Below are 13,800 nucleotides of genomic sequence, written 5' to 3' on the forward strand. Positions count from 1 at the left end.
GTATTTGCTTTGCCTTAGCTAACCTGTGCAGTTTACAAAAGTTACTTACTCATATTGTTTTAAAAAGAATGTCTAATTCTGGTAGAAAAAAAGACCTAATCTGGCTTTCATTTGATGAAATCAAAAATGAAGAAAGTATTTTGTATCATAAAGGGTCTATATATACATGCATACTAATATGTTAATCAAGTCAAACATTTCAATCAATATTTCCCCGCAGAAAGCTATTTTAATTATTTAATTCAATTACAAGATTTTGTTCTAATCTCTTTAATTAATCAAGAAATTAGGTATAATGTGACTATTGAATAACTGTTAATTGCATGGAACCTTAATTACCTTCCGAAAATTGTTTTTCTCGCAAGTAGTATTTAAACCAAAAAAAAAAAAAAAAACACACCCGGTTTAAACCAAAAAAACCTGGTTTAAACCAAAAAACCCAGTTTTTTTTACCAACCCTGATCACGGCATAGCATTTGCAATTATTTTTGAATAGCAATGAAAAATATAAATACTTTGTTTTTCTTACTTTGACGACCTGTCATTCTTCTGAAAGAACGATAAGTTCCAATCTCATCTTCTGTATGGTCCCTTAAAAATTTAAACTAGAATATCTCTTTAGGTTTAGGAGCACAAATGTCTTTTTTTGCGTCAGTAATAGGTTTTAATGGAAATTTTTTCTCTAAATATTAGTTACAGGACCTAGATCCTGTACAAAAAATTAAATTTTGTATTTTTTGACGCATTTTTGCAATTGGAAATATATATTTAAGACTAACAGTTGCGAAAATAAAAGTCTTGCAGGTTAAAACAGAACACCCTGTATATGAGAGATAAACAAATTGGTGAATGGCAATTCAAATATTATTAAATTGAATACGATATTATGAAATTCAAAACCACTCCTAATTATTTATACAACATATACCCAAGGGGTACTGGTTAAAACTTTCTAGTTATTGGTCATCAAGTTATGAGAAGTTCTCACAGCATTCATAAGAGTTTAAGAGTTTGAGACCCAATAAAAACTTTGAGACCAAGGAATATTCAAGTTATAAGGCTTTGAGTTATCGTGAGATGACTAGTAGTTGCTCTAGATGCATAGAGCAAAAATCCCACAAACTAGTAAGTCATTAAATACAACATACAGTACGTGTTAAGAATTTTGTAATAGAAGGCTAGGTTTTCTGCATTAAAAACAACTTTCAGCTTTTTTGGCAGTATATAACCATTTTATTTAAAGTAAAACAGAATAAACATAAAAATTTAATTATGAATAAACCTAACCTCATAATAGAAAAAAAAATACAAACCTCGAGTAAGAGCATCTATTGCTTTATTTTCATCATCCTCATAATACAGTAAAATCTTTGATAGATGATCCTTAGTTGCACCAGGAAACATATCATGGATTTTAGCAACCTAAAAATTAGTTAAAGAATAAATATAACAATTAATGAAAGTAACGGTTAAGGCCGAATGAATCAAATGGAACATTGCTGGAAAGAAGGGCTTTGTTTTCTTCATCAACTATCCAAGTTGATTTTCTAAAGAGGGGGGGGGGGGGGGGGCTAGGGAGAATTGAAAATTAAGATTATTTGGAAAGGTACAGTGTAGAACCCTGTAAAGGATTGTTGCACCCAGTGAGGTTCCAACTGGCCCAAACTGTCAAACACATCAAGATAAGCTTGTCAATCGAAACCATGTGGCCAGCACCTCCTTTTTAACAAAGAGATCTGAAAGTCTGAGCAACTACATCGCCATATTTGTCCAATGTATAAAATAACCTGTTTTGGCGATCCCTAAATATCGATAAATGCCAATACATGGTAGAAGGATTGATTGACACGGAGGTAGGAATACAGGTGGGAACATGGCGTTATCTACTCCTTTGTCGCATCAGAAGTACACTGTGAGTGAGTGGCGGCCATGTTGGGTGCTGAGAAAGGTCGAAAAGACTCTTATTACTGTGGCGAAAATTTCGCGTATTTTACTTTTCTTGCACAAATTGATAATGAAAGTATTTATTACCAACCTAGGAAATAAAAAAAATTCACAACACAATTATATTTTAAGTTTTAAATTTCCAAATAATAATAAACTAATTGCATAATTAATGTCTTAAGTGAATTAAAATTATTTTAGTGAAAAATGAATGATCAACTGGTTATAAATACTATTTTATTTTTAATAAAACACAATGATTTTTCCATAGAGAAAGTTACAAAATTATCGAAATTATCAAAACTTTGCAGCCTGTGTACAGATTATAAAATTAGAGTACAGCACAATGAAAAAAAGCAGCTAGAAATCAACAAGGATAAATAAAGGAAAATCATAAATGAAAAACTTATTTTGATAATGTTGCCAGAATGAGGATAAAAATAAAATACAAATGTAACAAACTTTACATAAGTTTTTAAAAAAGCAATCCCGTATTCTTTCTTTATTATTTTTTTTAGAGATGGCACGGAATACTTGGTATTCATGTACTGTATATCGGCAGACAAACCAATTATTTGTTTTGGCAGAGTAGGGGAATGTGGGGCAAAGTGAAATAGTTAAGCTGACTGAGCTTTTTCAAAATGAACGAATTGGAAATTTGTTTTGAAAATTACAGTACATGAAAGAACATTGTATTTCATAATAAAACTTGCATTGTAATGGTATTTTTCATTTTCGGCGGCGAATTTTCGCTTTCAAGAACAAAATGGAAAATTCGCTTTATTTTTTCATGAGCAAAGTGAAAAATGAAATACTTTTGAAATGAAATGTTTTCTATTCGATAATAAAAAAATATTTTTGATCAAAGGAATCAGTAAATAAAAGATTGAATGGAATAAATGAAAAGGTGCTAAAGGAAATAAACGAATAATTAATGTATGAGGACAAATAAACCAGTGATGAATAAACAGTAGATGAATAAGAAAATAATTATGAATGAAAAATAAGTGAATTACTAAATTAAGGTATGTTAATAACGTAATTAATAAAAAATACGTAAAAGATTCAATGAATGATTCAATAATTAAACGAAATTAACTTTTCACTTTCCCCGCAAGTACTTGTCTAACTGTACAAAATAATTAAACTACTAATAGCCTTAATATTAACTAAATGAATGTTGCACTGAATATTAGTTCTCAATTAATATTTCAAATGTTAATTACAAGAAATTTATCCATTAATAATGCCAAAAATAATTTTCGATTTACAATAAAATATTACAATATGAGAATCATTTTTTGAAAATTGCTTGTGTTATCATATTCTATGATTTTCAGAGTTAATTTTTTTCTTAGCTGGAATAGGCTACATTTTTTTAACTACATAGTTAAAATATTACTAGGAAGGTGGTGTTAAAAGCAGAGTCAATATTTCATCATTTCACTTAGCCCACTTATTCACTTTTTGTCCCACATTCCCCTACTTCAACATTCGACAACCGCATTAGTAAACAAATTTAAAATTTCGAAAATTCCCAAAGAAACATTTTTTATGCAATGAATGAAAGTATCAGTATAATACCATGTCACAATATTAATTAAAATTCTTACTTATTATTTTTTCTCATTTACATTAGTTTAAATATTTTTATAAATGCATAGACCATAAATTTAAATCTTGTTGCTTTTAAATGTTTATTAAATCTTCTGACACATTACATTAGTTTTACTATTATAAACAAATATGACACTATAACCAGAAAAAAATCCATAATTTAAATTAGTAATAAATGTAAAACCTTAATTTATTGCGAGTTTACATTAACTGCTAATTTTTTACTTAAAATCACTGATGTAGTAACATACCTCCATGAATAAAATGTCCAGCTAAAGTTTTTTTGTTTTTTTTTTAAAGAAAAGCAATTGCATTTTAAATTTTGTAGCACTTTAATTTCTAATTTTTTCCCCTATTGAAATATTAAATATTGATTATAAAAACAACCTATTAAAAATTAGTCTTTGAAATCAAAGTTTAATTTACACTTATAACAAAACATGAAAGCATCTGACAATGTTTCAAATTTCATTTCACAATTTTATAGAATTGTTTATAAGTTACCAATGAGTAGCAGCAAATCACATCAATAAATTTTAATTCGTAATGCTATTTTAAGCAACTAGGGTTTGTATTTGTGAGTAAGATAAATGCAGGATTATTTATGATACAATATGTTACCTTTACGTTTTGCGTACGACTTGCTCCAGACGTTCATGTACCATGTACCCTGCCTCTCCCCACAATATAGTGCCCTATTTTTGTTAAAATTTTATAGATGAAGTATAATTTAAGGTTTACAGGGGTCTGGCCAGAGGATATTTGGGTCCGTTAACGGACCCTTCACAAAAAACCGATCAAATAAAACGGACCCTTCACAAAAATCCGATCAACCAAAACGGACCTTTCACAAAATCCCGATCAAACAAAACGGACCCTTCACAAAATTCTGATAAACAAGATCGGATCTTTCACAAATTGTTTATTGAAAGAGCAAATCTGAAAGTAAAATAACGCATATTTCTGTGTATAAACTGATAATTTTTTGAACCTTTTTTCAAGTCAAATTAGAGGATTATACAAAATCGGCTAATTTTGAAAAAAAAAAAAAAAAATCCGCACTCTTGCGATGCTCCTTCAAGCGATAAATAATTGCTACTGCCAAATAAATATAATGGTTGTTTGTTTTATCACAGCTAATTAGCAGCGGTCCTGTTGTAAGCTTTTCTGAAAAGGCATTGGTAAGCACTTTTCTCCCCTCTCATGATTTAATAAACAATAATAATATATATCTGCGAAATGAACTTAGAACTGCAAAGGGATAATAAGGGTGGGGGAAAAAATATGATCGCTTCAGATAGGGTTACCAACTTCAAAATTATGACCACTTAGCGTCTGGCGTTGAACCTTTATAATGACTTGATTAGAAAATATTCTCATCATTTTACCAGTTTGTCAATATTTGCGTTTTTACGGTGATTGCGGTGCGATGTTTAATTGTTATTTTGGGAGAAAATTATATGAGTTTTGATTTTTCGATGCTAACAAGGATGATTAACTTTAAATAAACTCTTAATTACCGTTTCTTTTTTTTTAGAAGTCTACATTTTGAAAAATGCAATCTTTTAACATCCGATATGAGAATCATATTTTGTTCTTTTTTCAAGCTGACTTCGCTTTATTAGGATGCAAATAAATGAAAAGTCTTTTTATTTCTGTTAGAACTTTCATTTCAAGTTTTTAAAGCAAAATTCCATTTGCTGTTATTAAGTCAAAATTAAAATGCTGAATAGATGGTTTATTTTATTTATTTATTTATTTATTTATTTATTATTATTATTATTTTTTTTTTTTTGCTTCAACTGTTTCCACAGATATTAATGAAATGTTTATCATAGGACTCTAAAATGCAATTTTAAAATAATTTTATCAAAAATATTTCTTCCACAAGCCGTTTTTATACTTTTGATGCCTTCACTTTGAAAATTGCGATCTCTTTGTATCTGCTACGGGAATCCGATTTTTAGAATTTTTGATGATTGTTACGCTTTGTTAAGAGGTAAACAATTAAAATATCTTTTTATTTTTGTTAAAATCACGGAATTTATAAGTTTTAAACGAAATTCTGTGCTTTTTAAGAGTGTCTTGGGTTAAAAAGTTAAATGCTGAACCCTATTCTGAATTTTATTTTTTAAATTTATTTTTACAATTATTTTAAATACTGTACCAAAATATTCCTAGTATAATTTAACATAATGTAGAATGGTAGATAAATATTGATACTTGAGAGAGCGATGCCCCCCCCCCCCCCCGCCGAATATCAGACCACTCCAGAATGATTTTCTCGACATAGAAGAGGGAAACACTCAACTTTAAGTTTAATTGATGCAGTTTGTGCCATCATTCTAAAATTTCGTTTTAACAAAAAAAAAAATTTTTTTTTTTGCGAAATTATTTGATTTTTCACAAAATTAATTCATTTTTCACAAAATTATTTGATTTTTCACAAAAAACGGACCCTGTGAAAAATCCTGGACAGACCCCTGGTTTATGGGGGAAATTTTTCAGAAAAAAAGTATTTATTGTTTTTATGAACTCTGAAATGAATGAACTAATTAAAATGAATGAAAAAAAATTTTCAATCACTGAAAAACCTGTTGAAAAGTTTTATTGCAAAATGATTTTTCAAAATAAAAGAAGCTCCAGACATGCAGCAATCATGACTGGTGAACAGCGGAGCATTTAAGCTTGATTTTTATTTATTCTTTCTTTTTTTTAAATAAATATTTTATTTTTGAACAAGTAATAAATAAAAAACTTATTATTTTTTATGAAGCTAGTAATTCACTAAAAAAATTGACCAGCAGTTTAGCGATTGCCAAAATTAAGCTTACAATAAATAAAATAAATAATTCATTACAAAAAAAAAAAAAATATTAAATTAAAGTATTTAATAATTAACTTAGCAGACATTACCGCAAAAGTTTTAGGATAGGTTACAAATATTGAAAAAAAAAAAAAAAATTTTTAAATATTTTATCTGTCAAAACCTCCTGATTTTTATATTTTATCGCTTTCCTAAATGTCTTTATTTAATTCTTTAGACCAATTTTACTTTCTAAAATCTTTATTAACTTAAGACACTGCTGAATGTTAATGATAATTTTATGAGTCTCATGAATCAAAAAGATCCAAATGACTAACAATTTTCAAGTGAAATAAGAGCAGCAATATTATAAGTCAATAAGCCCTCAACTACACAATTAGACATGTAAGGAGAGTTAAATATAATATGGTCAGAGAGCAAAAAAGAGGAAATCCAAAAAAATTTCGTAAAAGGGATGATAACTAAAACTGCATCAAAATGGAACTTGGAAGCCATAACATTCAAAAATTCAACACAAAATGGCTAATTTACCAGTTTTAAAGGTAATACATATCTTATTACCTATAAGTAACAATTTTGTACAATTTGCTGCCTTGCATCATTTCTTGCAAGAGTGTTGATTCCTAAATAAATCTAAATTTTTAAAAAGAGGCAATTTTTTCTAACCCCCGAGTCCTTGAACAAAGAAAGGGTTGATGGAGTAAGAAGTTAATCTTGGCTGCATCACACAATAGTGTTTGTAACGTGAAAATTTACAACAGAGAGTAAAATCTAAATTTTCTTTATCAACATACTTTTCATTGTAATAATTAAAAATAAATAAATAATGTATATAAATGATTGGTTAACTTTTTCCTTGCATTGGAACCCAAAATTTGTTTTTAAAAACTTCCTAATATGATTTCGGGATCAAAAGAAAACCTTGCAGCTGCCTCATTTTATCATTATCTCAAAACTTTTAACAGGCTGTAAAGTAGGGTGGAGTGAAAAAAAAAATAAATTTTCGAATTTCGAAACGTCTGGGGTCTCAAAAATTACTTTTTAGCATCAATACGGTACCCTTAAAATATTAGGCCTCCTAGGATAATATCTTAAAATTCCAAAATCGCCCAAAAAAGTCCAAAATTGCAAAAAATTGATCTTTTTTGAATTTTTAAAAGAAATTTAAAATATATAATTTTGAAAATGCTTAGAGGTGAAAATTTTAACTTAACGTAAGGTTAATTTCTCCTAAAAGTTTTAGTTCGATAGAGTAATTTCTTCAAATTTTCTAAAAACCACAAAATAAACCAAAAACTTTTTTTCTTCCATTTTCGCCTGACCTTGAAAACAAAAATGAGTCAAGTGCACACAATATAAGTATTTTTTAACACAGATTCTAAACTCATTTATCAGTTAAAAAATTTATTTTATTATTCAGATAATTTATTGCATTACATTTAAGGGTAATTTTACAGTAAAAACTTTAAGGAACAATTCATTTAACAATGATTTTTAATTTCATCAAAAATATATCTATTTAAACCTGCCAACAATTTTTTAATAACAATTTTTATTTTAGCATATTTTTGGTTCATAACATGCGAGTTCTCACCTCTGTGGCATGTCACACTCCTTGTGTGACTGTTTATGTTGCTTAATAACTGTTTAATTAAAAGTATATACTTATTTATTGGTTATTCCTTTCACAAGTGTCTCAAATACTAATTGTTTAAGCATATTTAATTTTTTAGTATTGTGTTTTAGTTTGTTTTAGTAGGACAAGAAGTCATGTCATACAATAACTGCTCACCTCCGTTACCCAAACACAAAATGCCATTTCTGATTAACATATGGCAGTAATGACATCAAATTTTATTTTCCATGATACTAGGGAGCCCCCTTGTTTATTTTTGGCCATATTTGAAGTTGTGAGATTTTTGTCGAAAAAGAAAAAGATAGATTTTGCTTCAAAAACTTAGTATGGTTATTCCGACTTCTCACCTCCGTGAACTTAAATTTCAAGGATGTAAATTAATGTAAAAAAAGAAGTGAACATGTTTTCATATGCTTAACATGTGCAGATTGTAACAACGAAGAAAAAAGAAATTCCCTGAAAAATGTATCTATTAGGCCTATATTAATGGAAAATTCCTCACCTCCATGAATCTCACTTCTGTGACAGATCTTTTTTAACATACATTCGAAACTACTAACAACGCTGTACTTTAATTAAGAGAGCTTATTATATTCCTACTAGTCATTAAAATAGCTGATTGTTTGCACAATTAACAAAATTACTACTTTGATATTAAATTGGCCTTGATTTTTAAAATATTAAAAGTTTTTTATAAATGTTCAAATGGTAGAATCACATAGCAAAGAAAAACGAGTTAGAAGCAGATGCAATCGAATTTCAAAATGTGTGAAAAATTGAGACTGAGGCATAAAAGCATAAGAAAAGGCTAAGATGCGTAAATTTGTCACCTAATATGCAAAATTCAATAAATATGCATATTCTTAAACTCAAAATCCATGGACAGTTGTCAGTTTCTATGATTTTTGATCATTGTTTGCTGTAAATCATGACTTTCCATGACCATTCTCGATCACAATTGAAATCCATGACTTCCCAGGTGCGCAAACACCCTGCATTGTTCAAGGAAAGATAACTTGTTAAACAACTACAGAGTTAAATAGCACTTCAAATGAAAATAATTACGTAGAAATACAGTCGAACCTCCATATATCGAACTTCCACATATCAAAATTTTCTATATATCGAAATCCCAGCAAATTTCTATGTTCATTACATAGAAAAACTTTCTATATATCGAAAAAATCTCTATATATCGAATTTTTTTCGAGACATTCGTAGACTTTTTTTCCTCTTTAGACTTTGTCTCATGAAAAATAAAGGTTAGGGGAGAAAATTATAATCACTAATGCTCCCTACGAAACTCAAAAGGAATCTGGGGTTGAGGGGTGTGTAGATAGGTCGTTGTTTCGTTCTGGAATTCTTAAATTTCCTCATGTTTCATTCAAATATCTTAGTTGTAACCAGTAACATTGTAAAATCAGTTTCAAGTCATCCCTTTTGTCTGTTGATGATTGTCCCTAGTTGTTTTAACTGTTAAGTAGATAAATTTTTTACTTTTCTCTCCATTTGTCAAAACGAAAATCTCCTAATGTTGCGGATTAAGTTGAATTGGCAAAAAATTAAGATGTATGGATACATAAAAATGTAATTTCTGTTATTTTGTTAACTATTAACTTTCATTTAATCCGATGCTTGTATAAATTAGAAATTAGGTTTCATACACAAAAATCAGCTTAAATTTTAATGTTTTAGGCGATTTTTAGGATAAAATAAAATAGTTTCTATATATCGAATTTTTTTCCTGGCAGTTTGCTACTTCGATATATGGAGGTCTGACTGTATTTTCAAGTATTTCAATTCTATTTGTGAAGAAATTCATTAGCAAAATATTCAGTTTTAAAAAACAAATTTACAGCATAAATATGTAACAGAAGTTTAAAATTTGACACAACATTTAGTGAAGTATTAGCTTTTGTTTCTTACTTGCAGGTGTTCCTACCGGGAGGGGGGGGGGGTCAGGGCACAAACTCGTACCTTGAAATTTTCAGGGTGGTGCAGTGTCTTCAAGGGAAGGAAGGGGGGGGGGGGGAGCTCGATCTATGGGAATTCTTCATGGCATTGAGGGGGGTCTCTGCCTACTTTAATGCAATTGAATATTGATATCTGGAGCAGTGAGGAAACAATCGGTATCACATCTCAGATTCAAAATGTATGAAACGTGTTACAATATCATAAGTCAAATTGAAAATTTTGCGATGCTAACTTTTGTGATGCGACTGAATATTTCTTAAAATGTGAATGGCAAAACTGGATGTCCATGCAGTATACTTGCTGAAAATTAAATTTAGCAAATGTTGTAAAACTGCTCCTCAATTTTAAGAAACAACTTGTTACTATTAGAATTTGAGGAACAGTACGACTCCTCCCACCCCTTACCCAGAAAAAAAATAATAACTTCCCACACTAATCTGGAATACATTAACAACCAATGATAGTTTGGCACACACATATTTTTCAAACACCCAGATTATTTTATATGCAACTACTTCAAAATTGATTTCAAAATGGCACTACATATTTAAATCTAAATAAATTAAAATGAATCTACTTTTTACAAAGGATGCACAAGAAACTAATGGAGGACACACCTTCCTCATCTCTGCTGTAGTTTATAAATTTCTTTTCAAAAAAAAACTAAGATATTTATCTATTCAATGAACAATATCAAAAAGAAAATTAAAACTTACTTTTTGCTTACTGGATTCACTTATTGGCTTTTGTTCGGAAGGCATACTCATTGAAGAATCGCGAACAAATCCCTCTGTAAGAAGACAAATCAAATCAGCATTTATTGCAGCAAAACATATTTGTTTAGATACTTTAAAATCATCCAACGAAACATTTTCCCACACTGCAAGGAATCTTGAGAAAAAGATGCAATGGAATTACTGCAATGTCACAAGGCTTAAGTAATCTCAGCCCTGTGACCCTGTTGAGACAGCTGTGCTGTTAGTACACACAGGTGACAGCTAACTAAAGATAAATAAGGATATGTTCCTAGTCAATTGACTTGATATTTTTATGAGTAGGAAGTTCAGAATCTTTTGAGATTATTTTTAAAAAAATAAAAAATACATAAAGAATTTTCTGCAATGAATGCATAAATGAAAAATAAATTACATTCTTACACAATACAGATTTAAAAAAAAAAATCTTTCGGATGACTTATTTATATAATAAAACTGAACCAAAGTGAATGAAAATAAAAAATTCTTAAAAAACATAAATAATAATATGACATGATGTTGCTACAAGGAGAAAAGAAAATTAAAAAAAAAAAAAAAATACCAGCATGGAAACAAACAAAGGATTAAATGTTATTATTTAAAAAATAGTTTGCATTGTTAATTGAAGCAACTATGTCTAAATCATAAAAAAGTTTAGCCCAGGTGTCGTTTGATATCTAGCTTCCGGATTTAGATTTCCTTTACTTAGTATTTATTTTGATTCTCCAGAATAACCAGGAAAGGTAGTACATTTGATTCTTTATTTAAACTTTCCAACAGAAATGAAATACCCATTTTTCTCACCTTTTTCAAGAACAAGACTATTTATCATCATGTAGAGTAGTGTAGTTTTCTTATTAATATGATTGTATAAAATTAAATTGCATAAGCAACAAATAAAAAACAAGTTTTCCTAGAATTTTCTCAGATTTCACTCATTTACTGATTGGTAATTTTTAAGTGTTATTTTGCTCAGTCTTATTTTTATTAAACATAAACCTGTCAAAAGATACTTTTAAAAATAAATTCCCTTTTATTTTCAAACTATGGAAAATTTATTTTAAGATTTCATTTTATAAGTATCTGTTAGAACGATTGGATTTTTCATATAAATGCAATATAATGCATAACTAACGGTTGAAATAAAATCTATTCAGACAAAAGTCTTATCCATCAGAAACAAAGCTAGAGTGGAGAAAAGGGAAATCCCCTCACTCCTGCAAACACTGTGTAGCCATTATCAAACCTTGATCAAGAAACAACTTTGCAGTAGAAAAGAATTATTTGCAGAACTGCCACTGAAACAGTGATTTCCTCCTTTATAAAATGCCTTTATTTATTTATTAATTTTTATAATCAAAGCAATTTATACATTTTTAGATTAAAATAAAAAAAAAATATTCCTTCAAGCAAAACAAGTTATGAATATTATGCATATGCAAACAAAAAAGGAATGTCGATAACTTAATTAAATAATCATTATAAGAGACTGAAGCAAAAATTTGTTCTTTGAATTAGTATTAAAATTTTTGGAATTCCTGCATTGACAAAAATGATACATGTAATAGAATAAAAATATAATGTTACAAACACATGCAGAAGATATCTATGATGCTTTCATGTAATTTCATTTTTACATTAAATTATTAAGATAAGTTTGTCTAAATGTTTAAAAAAAAAAGATTCTATAGTTTCACAGCCAACATTTGGAAGAGAAAAATAATGATGCAAAGATGAAAAGGCCTTCTATTTAACAAAGGGTGAGCACACATAATTGAATCAAAACTAAGATAAAACTAATCTGAAATGAAACAATCTTTCTACAGCACAATGCACTCCTTGGCTTTTTTTTATTCAGATAAACTTTTAAAATGAGATGCACAAGTTCAAAGGTATTTTGCAGACACCAGTTTCAAATGCACAGAACACCTTTCCTCATTGCAACAGTTTCAAATAGCACTGATACTACTCACAGATCAAGACTTAGAATTGCTAGTGGTAATATAATGCAGAAGCTATCAAATAAATCTACATTAAGGTACATGAAAACTATACGGGGGATGGATAAAATGACTAGATCTGACTAGCTGGGCCCAAAATGTATTGCTGGTTGTTACTTTTGTTTGCATTTAAAAACATACAGATTATGGGAATCCACTGCAGAACAAAGGAAAAACAGAACGTTTGTATTGTAAAAGGCAGAGCAATAATTTAACTTTTTTTGAGAGATTCAAAAAGAAGAGCACAGAGTGAATGCGATAACAATGAACATAATTACCAATAAAAGTTGGAATGTCAGAAGAAAAAAATCCCAATAATAATGCACGTTTTTTTTTGAAAATTTTCTTGGAATCTGAGCACATTTGTAAAAGATTGAATTTATGAGAAAATATTTTATTTTAAGAAGAATTTGATTGCATTCCCGAAAGTAGAAATACTGGAAGCAACAGATAGGGAGTAAGTATAGTCGTAAGACAGGGAGAATGGAGAATAGCCGGCTATCGATTTTAAAATGCAAAAAGAAGAAGAATTTGCAAATATTCTTTCCTACAACATTTTTTAAAAGACTTATAGTTCAATTAAGCCTAAGTTTTTGCAAGTACAATACATTGGCGTAATTGCAAAGAGAAAGATGTTCATGAGCACTATTTACACTTACCCTTACTTCCACCCTTCTTCGCCATGTTTAAATCGCAAGCAGATTCAATGATTATTATTTTGTGAGCTTGCAAAACGTTTTTTGTTAAATATGCTAAACTTTTTTGATACCGTGGATATAACGTTGCAAAAATACAGAAGATTACAGAACAGTCGCGAAACTGCAGCTAAAGAGATTTTGCTCTTTCATCTGTCAGTTGCCATATACTTATATCAATGATAAACGGGGTATTGACCCTGAGTTCTGTTTTGAAATATCCAGATGAAAACCAAAGCAAGCATTTATTGTTAACTTAAAGAACTTAATCAATTAATATTAAAATCTTAGAATCTTTTCATATAGATCAAACGGTCTTAGTTTTCGATTTTGTTCTAAAACGACTTGTTCT

At 29.0% G+C, this 13,800-nt stretch overlaps 1 protein-coding gene across 1 annotated transcript in view; it reads right to left on the reverse strand.

Moving 5' to 3' along the window:
- The window catches only part of LOC129220279 (spermatogenesis-associated serine-rich protein 2-like), a 32,728-nt gene extending 19,141 nt beyond the window's left edge, over nucleotides 1-13,587 (reverse strand). Inside the window, exons 1-3 of the mRNA XM_054854667.1 lie at nucleotides 13,413-13,587; nucleotides 10,715-10,788; nucleotides 1,314-1,422 (exon numbers count right to left, since the gene is read on the reverse strand). Coding sequence (XP_054710642.1) covers nucleotides 1,314-1,422; nucleotides 10,715-10,788; nucleotides 13,413-13,437 — 208 coding nt within the window. The 5' untranslated portion in view covers nucleotides 13,438-13,587. The remainder of the gene's footprint in view (nucleotides 1-1,313; nucleotides 1,423-10,714; nucleotides 10,789-13,412) is intronic.
- Between the last annotated feature and the right edge of the window lie 213 nt (nucleotides 13,588-13,800).

The sequence above is a fragment of the Uloborus diversus genome, chromosome 4, assembly GCF_026930045.1.
Source record: "Uloborus diversus isolate 005 chromosome 4, Udiv.v.3.1, whole genome shotgun sequence".
Taxonomy (NCBI): domain Eukaryota; kingdom Metazoa; phylum Arthropoda; class Arachnida; order Araneae; family Uloboridae; genus Uloborus; species Uloborus diversus.